The sequence below is a fragment of the Vidua chalybeata genome, chromosome 21 (assembly GCF_026979565.1).
Source record: "Vidua chalybeata isolate OUT-0048 chromosome 21, bVidCha1 merged haplotype, whole genome shotgun sequence".
Lineage (NCBI taxonomy): Eukaryota > Metazoa > Chordata > Aves > Passeriformes > Viduidae > Vidua > Vidua chalybeata.
In genome coordinates, this window is record NC_071550.1 from 10,625,671 (window position 1) to 10,644,682 (window position 19,012).

At 58.9% G+C, this 19,012-nt stretch overlaps 2 protein-coding genes across 5 annotated transcripts; one reads left to right on the top strand and one right to left on the bottom strand.

The window, feature by feature from the left end:
- Nucleotides 1-2,577: 2,577 nt before the first annotated feature.
- On the top strand, nucleotides 2,578-10,284 carry LOC128798394 (ectonucleoside triphosphate diphosphohydrolase 8-like). Its single transcript, XM_053961826.1, has 9 exons — nucleotides 2,578-2,726; nucleotides 3,542-3,659; nucleotides 4,098-4,248; nucleotides 5,211-5,370; nucleotides 6,207-6,440; nucleotides 7,595-7,867; nucleotides 8,462-8,572; nucleotides 9,406-9,543; nucleotides 10,057-10,284. The coding sequence occupies exons 1-9, from the start codon at nucleotides 2,604-2,606 to the stop codon at nucleotides 10,237-10,239; spliced, it is 1,491 nt and encodes a 496-aa protein (XP_053817801.1). The 5' UTR covers nucleotides 2,578-2,603; the 3' UTR covers nucleotides 10,240-10,284.
- A 1,051-nt stretch (nucleotides 10,285-11,335) lies between these two features.
- LOC128798393 (ectonucleoside triphosphate diphosphohydrolase 8-like) lies at nucleotides 11,336-19,007 on the bottom strand. 4 transcript variants are annotated; one of them, XM_053961823.1, is made up of 10 exons: nucleotides 18,616-19,007; nucleotides 17,421-17,565; nucleotides 16,652-16,769; nucleotides 15,863-16,013; nucleotides 15,206-15,365; nucleotides 14,441-14,671; nucleotides 13,683-13,943; nucleotides 13,220-13,330; nucleotides 12,811-12,948; nucleotides 11,336-12,476 (listed from the first exon to the last, which is right to left on the bottom strand). In XM_053961823.1, the coding sequence occupies exons 2-10, from the start codon at nucleotides 17,544-17,546 to the stop codon at nucleotides 12,267-12,269; spliced, it is 1,506 nt and encodes a 501-aa protein (XP_053817798.1). In that variant the 5' UTR covers nucleotides 17,547-17,565; nucleotides 18,616-19,007; the 3' UTR covers nucleotides 11,336-12,266. The 4 variants fall into 4 exon arrangements, with proteins under 4 accessions (XP_053817798.1, XP_053817799.1, XP_053817800.1 ...); XM_053961824.1 differs by lacking the exon at nucleotides 18,616-19,007 and adding an exon at nucleotides 18,565-18,584; XM_053961825.1 differs by lacking the exon at nucleotides 18,616-19,007 and adding an exon at nucleotides 18,043-18,178 and having other exon boundaries at nucleotides 13,854-13,943.
- Nucleotides 19,008-19,012: the final 5 nt, after the last annotated feature.

Consider the following 19,012-nt stretch of genomic DNA (forward strand, 5'->3'; position numbering starts at 1 on the left):
GCTGGAACTGTGTCCTTCCACACGGATCCTTGTGATCCTGTGGTTCACAGCCTGGCTGCCAGGGCAGCATCACCTGGCAGAGCTGCAGAGCTGCACATGGGGCCAGCATGGGCAAGGGAGAGCAGCCCCTCAACAAAACTTCTGGGACTGTTTCTTTACTAGAAAAAGGGACAGGAAAAGTGAAGTGAAGATTTGCTTATCCTGTGTTTGGGTTTGGAGCTGGAGGTTTTGTTCAGCTCTGGGTGCACACAGCCACTGGCAGTGCCACGTGTCCCTGAGGGACCAGGGCTGGTTGGTGCCTCTCTGTCCTAAGTGGGGATGAGACCCCTGTGCTTAGAACAGCCCTGTGCAGTCACCAGGGGATTTCCAGAGCAGGGACACTCATCCACCCTCCCACTGAATCCAGGTGAATTGAAAGGTTGTGTGTTGTGTGGAGGTGGGAATGCAGGAGTGGTGGCACCCTCTGGGCTTCAGGAGCCACCCCAAAGGAGACTTCCATGGGAATGCTGAAGTGCAGTGAGCCCACAGAGACTGTACTGACATGCCATCATATCTCAAAATGAAAGAGTTTGTGTTTATTTTGTTCTTTCAGGTAAGGGTCAACTATGTTTTTCTAAAAATAGGGTGAGACTTATGGGAAATGCACTATGGACATTTCCCTAAATGTCAGAGAGGGGATTTGTTGAAATGAAGTACGAGAAGGCTAAAAATTCACTGCAGTACAGAACAAACAAAAGAACTTATGAAAGACCAATCCTGCAGTACCCGAGAGCCATGACCCGAAAAGTGAAGAGCAGGAGGGCACTATAAATCAAATTACAAAGCCAAAGTACTTTGTGTGCTTCCGGTGCTTATTAGCACAGTAAAATCCCTGCCCACAGGCTGTGATCACCCCTTACTCCCATAAGCCCCTTCCCCACAGAGCAGAAGTAGTAAAAGAAGTGTGCAGGGTCTCTTTGAATGAGGCAGAGCCTGCAAAACCAATGGCTGCACTAGTTGTGGTTAGCTGTAGGGAATTGCTCATTTCTATTGCTTCAAATGTGTAAAAATGGGCACCTGGCATGCTGGGGGTGTGTCAGCTTTGATTCACCACCCAGCACCCATCTCTGCAAAATAAAATCATTATCTTGACTCAGAGCGTGAATCTGCTCTGATTCCACGGGGTGGAAGATCCCAGATTAGGGACAGCAGGCAGAGGGAGCACCCGGAGGAGCCCCTGCTGTCATGGTATGGTGACACTGCCAGTGCACACAGCAGCACCTCTGAAACACCCACCCTGCAGGGGCAGGGCTGTGAGAGCTCCCCGGCACAGCATTTCCCTCTGGCATTGCCCCGTTTGGCTCAGCTGAGGCAGCTGGAGCTGGCTCTGTCAGTGCAGATCCTGCCATAGCCCCAGCAGGCTCTTATCAGGGAGCTGCAGCAGCAGGAATCAGCTCGGCTGCAGGCCCAGGGAGAGCAGATCCCTGCTCCGCTGCCCTTCCACTGCCAGGGCAGTCCTGAGTGCTCCCCACTCCCTCACCTCTCCTTGGGCTCTGCAGGGACCCCAGGAGCAGCACAGGGCTGGGTCAAACCTAGGGAAGGGCTGACCACAGTCCCAGCTGGGCCATGAAGGTGCTTTGGCCTCTCCCAAGGCAAAGCCCAGCCAGCACTGCTGAGACCCCTGGCAGGGCAGTCCTCCCCTCTGATGTGAGCTTCCACCTCACTGCAGGAGAAGTTACTGTCAGGTACCTACCCCACTGTTAGATTGCTGGGCAATGCATGCTGCAAGCATCACTCTCACCTCTTCCAGACCCTGTAGAGAGCTTGTAATGGGAATGTTAAGGCTGGGGAGAGCAAAGAGAAAACAGAAACAGGGGGTGTGACAGCCCAGAGAAGCAGAGGGACAAGGGTTAAATGCAGTGATGTGTCCTTCATACCATTCCATTCAAATGAGGAGGAAGAGGAACTAATTGGCTGAAGAGAAGGGGCCATGAATGTACACCTGCAAGACAAACAGGAGAACAGATATTCAAGAGTTTCACCTGAGGCTGATGAGCCCTCAGAGAAAATAATGGGGGGAAGATTTTCCAGCAGTATCCACTTCCAGAGGACATAAAAGGCAAGTCCAAGCTGCGCTTGCTGCACTGGAGGAGCACAGAGGGACCCCAAGGGACACCACAGGGCACGGCCTGGTGAGCTGGGCCAGTGCTTCAGGAGTGCAGGCAGGTGAGCTGCCCTTCCCAGCCTGTGAAACAGCCTCTCTGCCCAGCTGCAGTGCCTCAGCTGAGGGCTCGGCAGCTCCCCGTGCTCTCCTCTGTTCTGTGCAGGGTTCCTTTCACCCCCCACCAGACCTGGGTATGGGAGCTGGGAGATTGTTGTGATCCCATCATGGCTCTGCCAGGCTGCGGGGCACCCAGCCCCTCTTTCGTTCGGCTCCCTGTATTTTATCCTAATACTGCTTTTCCCAGGAAAAAATCTAATTATTCACCAGGATTTCTGAGCGGCATGGCTTAAGACAGGGTCAGCGTTCAGAATGGATCTCCTTGCAGCTCTCATTGACACTGTTGTTCCCACGTGTCCAGCCACACTTCTCCCATGTTTGCGTTTTCAGGAGCCTTCCCTCAATGCTGGCCAGGAAGAAGTCCTTCACCGGTGCCATCATCGGGGCACTGGTGGCACTCTCCATCATCGCCCTGGTTCTCAGCCTGGTGAGGATTGAAGATGTGACACTGCCACCCACGGTCAAGGTGAGACCAGAGGAGGTCCCTGAGCACCTGTGGTGAGCCCAGTCACCTTGGGCAGGTGCTCCGAGCCAGCAGCTGGTCCGTGGGGCTGGGAGAGGCAATGGGGTCAGGACCTGCCTGGCAGTAGCAGGGTGGGTGTTTTGTCCCCACTTCGAGGTGCAGGCAGAAGAGAGTCAGAGGGGAAGGCTCCTCTGGAACTTATCCCCACTGTGCTGTGCCAGGTTTGGTGATTACCTTGGGGCAAATGCTCCCTGTGCTCCACCAGGGCACCTCGGTGTTCCCTTTGTTCCTGCCAGCTCCCCTCACACCATGGCACAAACATCCTGTCGTGCCCTGGGCATGGCATCCCACCCTGCTGGAGAGGGCGGCAGAGCTTTGGCTGAGGGGAAGGCTTTATGGGGCAGAGGCAGGAGGCTGAGTGCTCCTGTAGAGGCCCTGCCACGCCTGCCCACACTGGCTGCAGCCACGGGGTAGCAGGGGCACGAGAGATGGGAGAGTTGCTGGCCCCAAGGTGGGGCCAGTGCAGACACAAAAGGTATGTGACCATGAAAGAAAATAAAACAGCATGAGGAAACAGCAGGAAATGCTTGTGTGAGTTGGCATTGCAGCACAGACCTCAGGAGAGGGAATGACAGTCCCTTAGTCACTGTGGGGGGCTGAGGCCACCGCTCTGCTCTGCCACAGCACAGCTGATGGGTTTGTGCCTCAGACGTGGCCTTGGGGGAATCTTTTGGCCCCACTGCCCTGGCAGGGCCACAATGGGGCCAGGGCCAGGCTGCTGCTCCCCCACCTTGATTCTGTGTTGGTTTCCCTTGCAGTATGGGATGGTGTTTGATGCGGGCTCATCCCACACCTCTCTGTTTGTGTACGAGTGGGATTCAGACAAGGAGAACGACACTGGAGTGGTCAGCCAGACCTTGTCCTGTGATGTCCATGGTCAGTATCCCCCTGCCATGGGCTCTGTTCCAGTGGTGGGTAGGGTGACCTGGCTGGACAGCCCTGTCCCTCGGGCTGGTACTGTGGGCACAGGGGAGCTGTGGCTGTGGCTGGGGGGTCCCTGAGCTGCAGGGTGCCCATGCACTGGGGGGGACTGAAGCACATCAATGGTGAATCAGTTTTTGTTCCTCCACCTTGGAGTGCCCCCAGCTGCTGTCCTGGCTGGAGAAGGTGTCACCTGTAGTGACTGGGGACACTGCTGAAAGCATGGGGACATGGGAGAGGAACGGACATGTGAGTCAGTCAGGTCTCAGGGGACCCTGGAGAAGTACCTTTGTTGCTAAGAGGTGACAGCCCTCACTGCCCTGTGCCCTCTTGTTCCTACAACCCTGACCCAAGCCATTCCCATCAGCCTGTCCCATCCTGACTCTTTTTCAGGGCAAGGCATATCAAGCTATGCCAACAATCCCCCTGAAGCTGGCAATTCCCTAAGGGAGTGCTTGGATAAAGCCCTGGAGGTTATTCCTGCTGAGAAGCAGAGGGATGTCCCAGCTTATCTTGGAGCAACGGCTGGCATGAGGCTACTGAGGTACTGCTGGGGGTGTCAGCAGTGACAGAGCTGCAAACAGCCACTGCCAGCACAGTTCCTGCACAGGGCCAGGACCCCAGCTCCCACACTGCCACAAGCAAACAACTTGGGGAGGGAGGAGAGGGGGAAAAGGCAGCTTAGAGACACAGGGAGGGCTGAACTGTCCTGAGCATTGTCTGTTAGGACATCCCAGGATGGTGCTGCATGCCCAGTTCTAAGCAAGAAATGTTTTTCACAGCTTTGTTTGCTCTTCATTATTCCTTAATAACAAGGGGTTTGGGATGCCAGCAGATATGCCACCTGTCCAGGTGGATGGGTGCTGGTGGGGCAGAGGTAGGAGGCAACAAAGTGCTGCAGGTCCTGTCCCCACCTTTCACCAGCCCATATTAGCTCTCTTCAAATGGCAGCCTTCATTTCATGGCTCTTGGTTTTATGGCTGCAGATAGCTCACGTTATTTCTGTGCCCTGGCAATCAGACCTGGGCAGGAGCTGCGCCATAGCCTGAAGGTTGCTCACTCCAGAGAACAAGAACAGCCCTGAGACATCTTCCCCACTGAGAGGTCTGAACCCAGCCTGGAACCTTCCTGAAAAAATGCTGGAGGTCAGCAACCAGCCCTGTCTTGGGCACAGCTAGGGGGTAATGTTCAAACCCAGGTCCTGCAGCACAACCCTCTCCAGCTTCCAGCACTCAGGCAGGGAAGGGTGGCCTGGGAAGGCTCTGGGTGACTGGGATCAAGCTGCACTGTAGGGGAAAGGTTGCTGTTGCTCCTAGATTGGCAATGCCAAGCTGAGACAGCTGTGATTTACCTCGGATGAGCAGCTCAGACAAGGGCAGGAAACCCTTTCAGCCAAACTGCTTGTTGCAAAAACTGGGAGTGTGTGGAACTGGGAGAGAACCAGACTTTCTTTGTGTTTCCTCTGTTGTAGTTGGCTATGTGTCCTGTCCTTTGCATCCTTCCTAGGGAACAGAACAGCTCAGCAACAGAGCAAATCCTGGCTGAGGTCGCTGGAACCATGCAGGAGTACCCTGTGGCTTTCAAAGGGGCTCGGATCCTTACCGGAGAGGAAGAGGGGGCCTATGGCTGGATCACCATCAACTACCTGCTGGACTCCTTCACCAAGGTGGGAGAAGGGTGGAACACCCTTTGCTATACAGCTTTTCTGATTTTCCTCAAGCTTTCTCAGTGCAGGAGAGGTCAGGGTTGGTAGCTTTTGGCAATGGCCCAAAGGAAGGAGACACATCCTCTGGTTTGCCCACAGTGAGTGAGAAGGGAGAGCTCAGGAATGAGGGTGTCTGTTGAGAGCTCAGGGCAATATCCACACCGAGTGGTCAGAGGGTCTCGGGATCTGTGAGGTCAGTGCAGCACAGCTGGGCTCTGTCTCCCTGCCTGGGAAGTTCCATCTCCCTGCAGTGCTGGGAGACTCCAGCTGAAGGCAGCTCAGACCAAAGCTCTGTCCCAGCCGTGACACAGCTCGGTGTGGTGCTGGCAGTGTCGGGCTCCTGTGGGGGCTGCTGGAGGATTCTTGGATAGAAATCCTTCCTCCTGCACCAGGACCCCTGCAGCCTCCTCGGGAAGGGCAAGTCCCCGAGCCAGTTGCCACCAACACTTTGGCCTGGGGGTGGTGACTCAGAGCCAGGTGAGCCCACAGCACATCAGCACCTGCTGATCACCTGAGAGTGTCAGCCCCTACTGACCTGAGAGTGTCAGTCTCTACTGACCTGAGAGTGTCAGTCCCTACTGACCACCTGAGAGCGTCAGCCCCTACTGACCACCTGGGAGTTCCATCTCTGCCTGGCTCTGATAAATATCCCAGCTGCCTGGGCAGGGAGGGTAGGGGGGCCCACATGCAGAGGCCCATTGAATTTAATACCAAAACCCTGTTGTCTTCCATGGGATGAGAATTCTGCTCAGGGCATTCTGTGCTAACCCTCTTTCTCTCCTGGCTCTTGTTGGCAGTACTCTCCCAAAGCACACACATGGCTTCATCCGGAGGCAGCCAACATTCTTGGGGCACTGGATCTTGGAGGAGCATCCACTCAAATCACCTTTATACCCGAAGGTTCAGTACTGAGCCAGAGTGAAGCCTCTGAGTTCACCCTGTACGGGTACAGATACAACATCTACACTCACAGCTACCTCTGCTACGGGCAGAACGAGATGCTGCAGCGGCTGGCGAAGGAATTAATTGTGGTGAGAGGCTGCTGAGGCCTGTGGTGTCACGATGGCAACCACACACCTGTTAAAGCATAAATTAAGGACAGGCAGGGTTCTTCTGGAGAGGCATCAGCAAGGACTGAGAGCAAGGACAGACCCCTTGGATCATGGCAGGGCAAATGTGGAGAGGAGCACGGGTATAATGGAATCCCAGACTGGTTTGGGTTGGAAGGGACTTTAAAAATCATCTTGTTCCACCCCCTGCCATGGGCAGGGACATCTTCCACTATCCCAGGCTGCTCCAAGCCCCGTCCAGCCTGGCCTTGGACATTTCCAGAGATGGGGAAAATGTCAAAAGGGGCAGTTTGGGATCTTCTGGCTTCACATGGAGTGTGCAGAAATGCAGGACCAGCCTCTTCTCAGAGGTGCAAAGTGCCAGGACAAGAGGCAAGGGGCACAAGCTAGAACATCTGAGCTTCCAACCAAAGAGGAAAAGTTTTCCCCAATAGGAATGATCAGATATTGGAATAAGACCCAGAAATGCTGTAGAGTCGTTGTCTCTGGAGATCCTCAGAACCTGATGGGTCGAGGCTCTGAGCAGCCTGCTCTAGTTGATCATGCCTTAACAAGAGGGTTGTCACAGGGAGCCTACAGCTCCCCTAAACCTCAGCTACTCTTCACGACCTGAGAAACGTGAGCTGAAGACCTTTCTCAGACCAATTTTGGGGAGGTCAGAGGTGAAGAGCTTCTTCATGGAGCTGCACCTCACCAGCAGAGCTGCCTTGGTGAGCCAGAAGGGTTTGCCCTTGCTGTATGGCCAGGAAAGTCCCACATTGTGACCCTGGAGGGAGCTGGAGCTAGAACCAGAGGTTTTAGCTGGTTTTAGTTTTAGCCTCTCTAAAGCTAGAGAGGGCTTTACATGTCCCCAGAAATTATCCTTCTGGGCAGAGCAGAGACATGCTGGCTCCTTGAAACTGGGCCTCTGTGGGAGAGGGAATGAGATAAAGCAGAGTGAGAATTAGTGCTGGGTTCACGCTGGGACAGCCAACAAGACCAGGACTGAAGGGTAGGAGGGCCTTTCCCTGCAGAGGAATTGGGAATGCCGGTGCTGGGCTTTGGTGAGATGCTGGGTGTGTCCACACGCAGCCAGGAGGCTCCGGAGGAGCTGCAGCTGCATTTTGCTGTCCTAGGAGTCGTCCCCCAGCACACGAGTCGATCACCCCTGCTACCCAAAGGGCTACAAGGAGACCGTGTCGCTGTCCTCCTTCCGCGCCAGCCCTTGCACGGACGGCAGCGACCCGCGCCTGCCCCGGGGCGACAGCACCGTCACCCTGGAGGGCAGGGGCAACGCCAGCGGCTGCCTGGCAGCCCTCAGGAAGCTCTTCAACTTCTCGGCGTGTGGCCAGAGTCAGGACTGCACCTTTGACGGCGTCTACCAGCCCCCGCTCCGGGGGCAGTTCATCGTAAGGCAAATCCGTCCTCCCACCTCCTCGGAAAGGCGTCCCCCGGTGCTGGGCTGTCCCCGCTGCCCCGTGGCATTGTCACCTCCCTGCAGGGAACAGGGGCAAGAGCCTCCCCAAGCACCACTGCCTGAGGGCACACTGGGGATTGCTGCTGGATGGTTTTCCAGCCAAATCTCCAAGCGGGACCATGCTGAGAATCATTGAATCCCAGACTGGTTTGGGTTGGAAGGGAACTTCAAGCTCATCCTGAGCCCCCCTGCCGTGGGCAGGAATACCTCCCACTATCCCAGGGTGCTCCAAGCCCTGTCCGACCTGGCCTTGGACGCTGCCAGGGATTTGTTAACAAAACAGGGTTTGTCAATAGGAATTGAGACAGCGGCTTCAGGCAAGGCTCTGGCTGTGCTGGCTGTGCTGCTGTCACCAGCAGGCACCAACCCCCAGCCCATCACCTGCTGGGACAGGGACAGGGACAACAATGCCCCAGGACTACCTGGGGTGGGACAAACCCCATGAAGGAAAACCCCATCTCCTGCTGCTGCAGCTGCTGGGGTGCCCCACCGCAGCTCACCAGTGCTGCTGTCTCTCGCCCTGCAGGCCTTCTCTGCCTTCTACTATAACTTCAAGTTCCTGAACCTGACGGAGGGGCAGCCGCTGGCTGTGGTCAGAGAGGCCATCGAGGGGCTCTGCACAAGGAGCTGGGAGGATGTACGTTCCTCAGGATGGAGGCCGTGTGGAACATTCAGAAGCAAAGGGGTCCTGGGGTGGGGGGAGGGAGTGGGGACCCCTCCAGGGCAAGGCTCTCTGGTTCTGAACTGTGTCCTACACAGCAGAGCCACCTCTGAGCTCTGGGTGGAGCTGGGACTGTCCTGTATCCACTTCTCACTCATTCACCCTTGGGAAAAGGGCAGATAGGGCAGGCAAGGGCAGCAAGCAGCTGGGGTTGGAGGTGGGGACGGGGATGGAGGTGGGGATGGGGATGCCAGGGAGGATGGTGAGAGCAGAGCCAGCTGCTGGCACCATGCTGGAGACAAGTCAAATCTTGGAATCATAGAATTCCAGACTGGTTTGGTTGGGAAGGCTCATCTTGTTCCACATCCCTGACATGGGCAGGGACACCTTCCACTAGACCAGGCTGCTCTAAGCCCATCCAATCTGGCCTTGAGCACTTCCAGGGATGGAGCAGCCACAGCTCCTCTGGGCAATAAATGGGGGTGGATAAGCCCAGAAATGTGCCAGCGCTACCGTGGGGCAGAGAGCAGGAGCCCCTTGCATGAAGAGGCCGAGATGGGAGAATCTGGGGCAGGAGGAGCTACAATAAGCTACAGTATGTGCCTGTTTCCATGTGGAGTGTAAATCCTCCCCAAAGAAGTTGTCCTGCTTAGAGAGGTTCAAAATCACTGCCTGGCCCAGGAGTCTCTTCCTGGCTGTTAGTGACTATGGAGCCACTGCCGCTTGTGCAGCACATTTCAGGGCTTTGTCTCTGCACAGAAATGGCCTGTCAATAACTCCCCTTCCTCCCCAAACATTCCCCACCCCAGCTCTCTTCCAGCTACCCCGAAGAGAATCCCAAGCGACTGCCGAAATACTGTGCCAACGCCAACTACATCCTCACACTCCTCCTCGACGCCTACAAGTTCAATGAGACCAGCTGGAACAATATCTTCTTCCAGATGAAGGTGGGCAGCGCTCCCAGCCCGTGAGGGGGAGCAGAGGCGGTCCCGGAGGAGAACCAGCCCCATGTTGGGGTGCTGGGGGAGAACCAGCCCATGTTGGGGTGCTTGGGCGAGACACACCCTATGTGGGGGTGCTGGGGAGAGCCAGCTCCTACACTGGGGTGCTGAGGGGGAGCCAGCCCCTGTGCTGGGGTCCCGGGAGGGAGCCAGCCCCCGTTTTGGGGTGCTGGGGAGAGCCAGCCCCTGCATGGGTGTGATGGGGAGAACCAGACCCTGTGTGGGGGTGCTGGGGAGAACCAGCCCCACCAGACCGTGTGTGGGGGTAGCAGGGGTGGGAGATCCGGGCACAGAGAGCAAAGGTGCTGGGGAGCAGTGGTGCAGAGAGCCCTGCCTGCCCCCATCCAGCTGTGGGCACAGCTGCTGCATGCCGTGTGGGCAGAGCAGGAGGGGCTGGGTGGCCCCTTGGCAGCAGTAGCTCTCCTGCAGGGCTAACCCCGTCCCCTCTCTCTGGGGCAGGCGGGGGGCGCCGACGTGGGCTGGACGCTGGGGTACATGCTGAACCTCACCAACATGGTCCCAGCCGAGGCGCCAGCCAGGCTGAAGGGCCACAGGTCTTCCCTTTGGGCTGCAGCCATCGCCTTCATCATCCTCACTCTCGTCTTGGGGCTCGCTGCCCTGCTCCTGCAGCTGTGGGTGTAGGAGCCTGGCCGTTTGGGAGCCCAGCAGGGACAGACTGGGGCTGGAGAGCCGTGCTGGAGTCCCATGCTCCTGCCTGGCCGTTTGGGAGCCCAGCAGGGACAGACTGGGGCTGCAGAGCTGTGCTGGAGTCCCTGTGCTGGAGCTCCTGCCTGCGGAGCTGGAGCCCAGAGCTGGGTCTGTGCTTCTGAGCACAGTCATCTCTACAGCTCCAAAAGCTGGGGTCTGCTTTTCCACGGGCCTGGCCCCCAACACGCAGAGAGGCACTCTCTGAAGTTTCCAGAGGAGCTCCACTCCCATGGAGACACAATGGGATCAGCCTGCAGAAGCCTCAGCCAAGCCTGTGTGCCTCCTGTCACTGCTCTGTGTGTTACAGACATGGCTCCATCCCACCGGCTGGTCCTGGGGCTGTGGAGGGCCAGCCTGGCCGTGGGACAGTGCCCCAGTGCCAGCCTGGTGGGGCACAGTGCAGGCACCTGGGGACAGGGAGCTGCATGGAATGCCAGCTCTGAGCGCTGTCACCAAGAGCCAGGCGGGTCCCTGCCAGGTCTGCCAGCCTGAGGGATGTTCTGTGGGACCCCAGCTGGCCCTGTGGAGGGTCTGTGGATGGGGCTTATGTGGAGATGGTCTTGGAGAAAGAAAACTGAGCACCCACAGCCAGAAGTGTGGTGCATGCCCCTCCAGATAGTCCATCTCCTCATCTCATCACCGTGCTACGGCATGTCACATCATCTGATCATCACATCTCACCACTCATCTCATCCTCTTCCTTTTCACCTGGAATAAAGGGATTGATGTTCCTCAGTGCCTTCCTGGAGACAGCACAGTCCCACCAGCAGAAGGCCTGGACCCCATGGGTGTCAGGATGAGGCTCCATCAGGCTGTGAGTCCTGCCCTGCACATGGCTGAGCTGGGTCCTGCCCACAGCCTTTGCCTTTGGTTCTGCTCGTTTTTAGCTGCTCTGTGGATGATTTGTGTTGTTGTTTGCATTCCCACAGTCAGGAGCAGACCTTTGGTGTCCCTGTGGAATGCTGGGCACCTCACAGCTCTCGTCATCCAAATAAACATTATAAAAGGCAGCACATGGGGAAATGCCTGCTACTTTGCTCCCAAATCATTGTGATTTTATTACTTCTGTCTCCCAAGTAAGGGCTGGTGATGAACGAGACTCAGGGGAAACAATGAATCTATGGGAGGTGTCCCTGCAGACACTGAGGTGTCTGCTGGACCTTGCAGTGGAGCCAACAGGGCACAAGGACAGGCCTTTTCCTTCTCTGAGGAGGTGTTTCAACTCACCCATCACGTGGCTGCCAGTGAGACTCCCCAAAAATGTATGGGGGGCCCTGGGAGCCCCTCTGCCTCTGCCATGTCCCAGCAGCGTTCCCAAGTCACCCTGTGTTGGCAAGGATGAGCTGTCTGCCAGGCATGGGGCAGACAGGTGGGGTACAGGTGCACTGGAGAGGAACCTCAGGCAGGAGAGGAGGGAGCTGTGCCACCCCCCCCTCACAGGGCTTCTCAGTCCAAGGCAGAGCCCTGTCTACCAGGCCAGTGTCCCAAACATCCCCAAAGCCATGGCCCCAGGGCTGGCACTGGCCATGGGAGATGCAGACCTTGGCCCTGGGATGGGGCAAGATGTGTGTGTCCCACCTGTGTCCCACCCAGGGTTTCTGCTGTGGGCTGTAACCAGTCCTGTGACAGTTCCACTGCTGCCAGACCCCCCCAGCTCCCTTCTCCAGTCACCCCACAGCAGGGTGGTCCCCAGGCCCCAGTGCTGAGCCCCTGCCCTGCGTGGCCAAGCCATCCCTCCTGGAGCATCTCCAACCAGCAGCACAGGGAAAGGAGAACCAAAGAGCACACAGCTATGAGGAGGGTGTTTTACAGCTGTGCCAGTTCCAGCTCACCAGGCCAGGACTCGGCCCCTCAGGACAAGTTCATGGCCTCTGGGCACACAGGGGTGATTTTCGGGAAGCAGCTCCTGGCAGAGTGTGGCAGCAGGATTTGTGGCCTGGCAGCCTCTGGAGGCAGTGCTGCTACAGCTGCTCGTAGCCCGAGGAGTTTCTCTGGCAGCATGTGGCTGTGAGCAGGCAGAAGGTGAGGACGAGCATGATGGCCAGCAGAACTGTGGCTGCTATCCAGATGCTTCTCGGGATCTCTGTGACTGCTGTGGGAGGCTCTGAGGGGATCATGTTGGTGAGATTGAGCATGTAACCCAGAGTCCAGCCCACATCTATGGTAGCAACCTGTGCAGACAGACAGGGAAGGGGGATGGGAAAGGCTGCAAAGTATCAGGCAAACTAGAGAAGAGCATGCACCCCCAGGTTCTGCTCCACAACCACCATTTCTGTGCCCGCCTTGGGCTGCAGAGGCCCCAGCAGTGACATAAACTGGGGGAGAGCACAAAGTGTCAGGCCAGATGTGCCAGCAGCTGCACGAGTGTAGCTCAAGAGCTGCCCTGGGTATGGGCAGTGGGGCTGTGCTGCCCTGGTATCCCCCATCCCCAGCAGCAGCAGGGTGGGCACAAGGCACTTCATGGCACAAAGTGTGGAAGCTGGGGGCTGCTGGACGCTCTCCTACCTGCCGGATGAAGTGGATGTTGGGCCATGTTGTGATGTTGAATTTGTAGCCTTGCAGGAGGAGGGTGAGGATGTAGGAGCTGGCTGTGCAGGCGTCACGGATCTGGGTCCTGCTTGCTGTGGGGAACAACTCCTGCACCTGCAGAGGTGCGAGAACAGGGGGAGAGGCTGGACACAGAGCAGTGCTGGATGTGCCCACACTGGGGAACAGCCCCTCAGTGCAGCTGGGAGCAAAGACCGGGAGAACAAAGAGACCCGGGGAGCAGGCTGCTCTCCCATCTTTCTCCAGGTGCAGAGACCTTTTTGCTCCTCCTGGCTCTCTACAGCTGACCACAGCAGAGGATGGGCCGTGGATGAGCCATCAGGCTGCCCAGTGCCCAGGTGAAACGCACTCCTGGGCAGAACCTCACCTGTTTCCAGCTGCTGTTGCATATCTTCCTGATGGTGGCATTGACCAAGCTCAGGGACTGCCCTCCTGTCAGGTTCAGAAAGTGAAGGCTGTGATAAAACCCTGAGAAGGCCTGTGGGTGTCAAGACCAAAGGTGACAGATTAGTGAAGCACTCAGGCCACTGATGCCCCCCACCCCTTCGCAGGGGACCCTTTAACGGGGACCATCACTGCAAGGTGCTGGCAATGACCCTGTGGGAGGGAGCTTGGGAATGCTGCCCACACCGACAGGGAATGGTGCTGGGAGAGCAGAGGTCGGGGGCCACCTGGCATGAAGGTCAGCAACCCCTGTGTCTCCATGTGTCAGGCACAACCCAGCTCCCAGGGCTGGCTCTAATCAGAAACTCTCCCAGAGCAGTTTTCCATGGGTTATGCCAAAAACTCTCATTGTCCCTCCCCCAGGCGCGGGGACGGAGGCTGCTTACGAAGAAGCGTCCCCGCACGGGGGGCTGATAGACCCCATTGAACCCGCACGGCCCCTGCGCCCCACAGCTGAAGTTGAAGAGTCTCTGGACGGCCGTGCCACACGCAGCTGGGTCCCCTGTCCCCGTCACCATGAGGACAAGGCCAGGGCTGGCTGAGCTTGGCGCACGCACACAGGGGCTGTCGTAGAGCTCCGCCACGGTGATGTTCTCCTGGTACCCCTGGGGGTAGCAGGGGTGAGAGATCTGGGCACTCGAGCTGGCCTGGAGAGAGATGGAGCCATTCACGGGGCTGCCATGCCACTGAGACCCTTCCCACAGCCCATCCCAAAAAGCAGGACTTACACCCCAGGAGGGCTGCATGCACCCCACCTGTGAGCTCCCTGAGAATCCCTGGCTCCCACAGCACTGGGCTCTGGCTCTGTCCCCGGGCAGTTGTGCAGGGACTGTGCTGGGAAACCTCTCTCTGGGCAGAAATGGAGCAAGGCCAAGAGAATGGTGACAGCACAAAAAACTACGCATACAGCTGGCCTTGGGAAATCACAAAAAATGCCACTGCATGTCAAGATGTGGGGAGAAGAGAGCTCTGGCTGGCAACCACCACCACCTTCCACCCAAATGAGGCAATCTTTTGCTTCCCTAGATAAAATCCAAGGCCCTGACAATTCCCAACTCTTTGCCCACAGGCACGCCCAGCATCACAGGGGGAGATGTGCCATGGCACTGGGAGATGGCTGAGCAGCCCCCGTGCCCCGTGGCACCTGGTGCAGAGCTGCCAGCAGCATCTTCAGGGCCTGGCTCTGCCCGTAGCACAGGTAGCTGTGGCTGTACAGGGAGTAGTTGGTGCCGTAGAGCTGGAAGAACACGGACGTGTTCCTGTCCTCCACGGGCACCCCGGGCTGGAAGGTGATCTGCGTCGAGGCACCGCCAAGGTCCAGAGCTCCCAGAACCTCGGTGTCCTGGGGATGTTCCCATTTCTCTGCAAACGAGAACTGGCCCAACATGCAGCAAGGGTTAGGCTGAACTGCAGGCACTCACACTCACACTCCCTCCCCTCCAGGAGTTTGGGGCTCAGAAGCCCCAGAGGCACCTTCCACATGCCCCTGGCTCCCTGTTTTACCCCTGCCTGCCCACATCCTCCTCCACCCACAGACACTTCCACGGAGCACTGAGCTGCGGCCTCTTGGCTGCCGCACATCTGCTGGCATCCAGACACTTTGATCAGGGAAAAAGGAACTCTGTCTCCCGGAGGCTGATCCTGCTGCCATGTATATCCCTGGGATCCCAAAATCCACCTGTGTGTCAGCACACGAGAGCACAGGGCCAGGCTGAGCTGCACACAAAGATCCTGTTAATCACATTAATGGGGTGGAATCTGCAGCCCACGACCTCAGGGGACATTTGGCTGGGTGACCAGTGCCCCAAAGCTCCATTCTTCCCTCCTCTGCAAATAAGGAAAGCTGGCTGTAGCTCAGACAGGGACGTTCTGCCCGCTGCCCCTCCCCTGCCCTCTCCCCCAGCTGCACCTTGACCAGTGCCTCCAGCAGGTAGTTGACAGTGATCCAGCCAAAGGAGCCCTCCTCGCTCCCCGTCAGGATCCGAGCTCCGCGGAAATCCACAGGGTACTCCCCAATGGCCTTGGACACCTCGGCCAAGACCTGCTCAGCCTTGGTGCTGTTCTCCTCCCTGCCAGCAAAGGCACAAACACCTCAGGTGCTGCAGGCCCTGGCTGGCAGCTCTGGCAGCGGGGCTGGCACTGAGAGGCTGCTGTGCCCTGCCCACGAGCTGCTCTGAGACATCTCTCCAGCACTTCCCTGCCCGCAGGTGGCTCCTGCAAACCCCAAATCCCTCACCCGGGGCCTTGGGAATCTCCCTAAAACCGCTGCCTTCAGGCTCTGCTGGAGCCCTGGGAAAGTTCACGCCACTCTGGCAAAGGGGACCCATCCCCTCTGGGGCTGCTGCCAGGCTGGCACTGCAGAGGGCCAGGCACGTGCCCTGGGCACGGCCAGCGGCTCTCCCGGACACCCCGCGGCACCGCGGGCAGCGCTGCTCTGCCCATCCCCACGGCCTGGCCAGGCAGCGCCCCTGTGGCCCGGCCCGTGGGGCTCGGTGCCAGCCCCGGCTCCGGCGCGGCGCAGGAGCGCCGGGAAGGGCGGCAGGAGCTGGCCTGGCTGTGCCGGTACCTCAGCAGCCGCATGCCGGCCGTGGCCCCCAGGTACGTGGGGGTCTCCCGCTGCTGCTCGGCTGGGACGATCTTCATGGCCCTGTCCAGGCAAGGCTTCAGGCTGGCACCAGCCCCCACGGGGTCATCTGCGTAGCTGGAGATGCCAGGTCCTGCCACAGGGAACTGGTGATGGAGAGAGCCCAGCGCCACCCCGGAGGGACGGCACTGCCGGGGACACGTTCACACATTCCCCCAGGAGCTCTACTGGGCTGCTTTGACACACCTAGGTGTCCCAGCCACAGCCCCAGCCCTGCTCAGTTTGGAGCTGCACAGATACCAAAATGCAAACTGCTGCCCCAGGAGCTGTCAGGCACCACCTGAGTGGAGACAGCAGGTTGCTAAGGGACTTGTGCACAGCTTTGGGGAGGCCCTGTGGGCACACGAAGCTGCACATAATGAAAAAGGTGTGAACACGTGGTAAGAAGAGCCAAGGAAGCTGAGGCAGGGGAGAAGGAGCAAAGGGCACATCCAGCTTCCTAAGCTGTGAGGTGATGCACATCTGGACAGGACTGGCTGCACGACCTGAGGAAGTGGGGGCCCAATTCCTCCCCCACCTCTGCACCTCTCAATGACTGTAGGGCTCCCTCAGGTGCAGACGATCCCCTGACCCTTTCCTGTGATTCCTCACAGGGCAGTCTCCCTTCAGCCCAGAGCAGGCTGAAAGACTCGGATCAGTGACGGTGCTGTGATAGTTTGGGACAGCTATCCAGGAGGCTGGGAGAGTGGGAGGGCAGATCCCGGCACTCACCGGACACAGAGCAGGCCTCCACCTGGGACACAATGCCAGTGTCGTTCTCCTTGTCCGCGGGCCACTGGTAGATGTAGAGGGACGTGTGTGTGGAGCCAGCGTCAAACACCAGACCGTACTGGGGAGGAGAGGGGACACGGGTCACAGCTGGCTCGGGGCTGCACAAAGTGCCATGGGGGTTTCTGAGAGCTTCTGCTCTTGCTTCCCCTGTACGACCGTGAGCAGCAGAGGTCTGCACATCGCCCTCCCTTCAGCAGCCCTGCTCCACCTCTAACAGCCCCGGGGTCGCCACTGCAGCGACTCAGAGCTCAGGAAGGACGTGCAGGTCAGCAGGGTGATCGCAGAACAGGGAGGCATCCGAGCGTGGCCCAAAGGGCTCAAATTGCTCCCAGGCCTTTGGCAAATCTCACAAAACCTCACAAAACATTTTTTAGCAGACTAGCAGCAGAAAGCAGTAGGGAAGAGAGGTGTGAACCCAGCAGGTGACCTGGATATCTGAAAACAGGGAAGAGAGTGACTGTGGTGGCAGATGGGTCAGCTGTGGAGAGAAGGGTGCACTTCTCTCTCCCATCCTTACCAAGCAGCCAGGACCGTGGTTTGGGGGAGGTTGATCTGCCCAGTGCCACCTTCACGAGGTTAAGTCCTGACAAGCTGGCCAGGTTATGGGGAAACTCGCAAGCTGATAGGAAGGCAGGTCTGATGGAAGAATTCCAGGTAGAAAGGGGATGGTGGCATTCCCAGGCTCCCCCAGTTCTCACTGGACACCTACTTTGATCCTGGTAGGAAGGACAGCATCCTTTGCCGGGATCAGGACCAGGACGAAGACAACTACCGTCAGCAGTCCCAGCACGGCCGCCGAGCCCCAGCCCACCGTCCTGAGCAGGCGCGGCGACATCGATGGGCTTTGGGGAGGTCTGTAGGAAGGGATGGATTAGGGAGGGGTCACTGCGGAGGGATGGTCTTTGGGAGGTCTGGGGGGAGGCGTGGTCTCTAGGAGGAGGGTCTGCACCGAGGGACTGTGGGGAGGGGTGGCTTTTGGGAGGAGGGTCTTTAGGAGGAAGGTTTGGGGGGAGGGATGGTCTTTGGGAGGAGGGAAGATCTGTGCGACGGGGGATCTTTGGGAGGGTCTGTGGGAAGGGATGGTTTTGAGAGGGTCTGCAAGGAGGAGGGGACTTTGCCAAGCCGCCGTCCTCCTTGGACGACTTTGCCCCGAGCCTCCAGCCCCTCCGGGGGTCCACTTCTCCCTGCAGCTCGTGGTCGCCCCCACCCCCTAAGTGACCCCCTGGGACACGAGCTGGGCGGATGGGGAGACCATGAACTTGTCTGGCCCCGAGCCGCCGGGAAGGGGCAGGGCTGAAGCTCCCTCCTGCCGCGGTCCGACCCTGCTGTACCTGTGCCCGGAGCCCTCTCCGTCCCTCCGTGGGCGGCGATCGGGGCACAGCCCGTTCCTCGCCGGCTCCGGGCCCAGCCCGCCCCGGCGGAGCAGAGCGAAGCGAAAGCGAAGCTGAGCCGCTCTCGGACGTCCGGCTCCGGCCCCGGCCGGGGCGGGCTCTGGGCGCTGCCGCGGGCGGAGAGAGCGGGGAGCTCGGGGCTGCCTCACCGGACAGCCGGCCCCGGCCTGCCTGGATCCTGCCTGTTCCCTCCCTGGCTGTACCCTGCCTGTCCCCCTGCCTGTACCCTCCTTGTACCCTGTCTGCTCCCTGCCTTCTCACTGGCTGTACCTCTGCCTGCACCTCTGCCCTATCTGCCGCTACGTCTGCCTGCATCCCTGCCCGCTCCCTGCCCGCTCCCTGCCCACACTGTCCCAAAGCCGCGGGACTCTGGCCATGGGCAGGTGCTGGCCATGGGGTCAGACAGGACCCTGGCAATGGGGACCCTTGGCAATGACCCTAACCGTGGGGACAGTTCGGTACCTGCCTGTGAGGATGGATCCCCCGTGGATGGCTGTGGGGACAGCTCCTCACCTGCCAGGTCTTTCCTGTTTCTGTCCCGAGCCCCGCTGCCAGCCTGGCTCGGCCTGCAGCAGGACAGTGGGGGTCCCGCAGAGCCGGGTGACATCAGGGTGGCAGCAGGGTGACAGGACAGGCTCAGCCCCTCACGGCTTTTGTGCCGCAGGTCTGGCAGGGGTGTCTGAGGCTCCCGGAGCTCAGCTGCTGCCTCCGGCGCCAGGCACCCGCAGGCTCCGGGGGCAGGGGCTGCCTGGGATCTATCTGTCCCCTCGATTATCTCCGCGAGCAGCGCAGCGCCCCCGCTCCCGGGCTGAGCGCGCCAGGCTGTTCCGCTCCTCCAGCAGCGAAGTGGTTAATCCCGGATGCTCTTTCCACCCCGGCTCTCCAGCCCCAGCCCCGCTGCCTCCCGGAC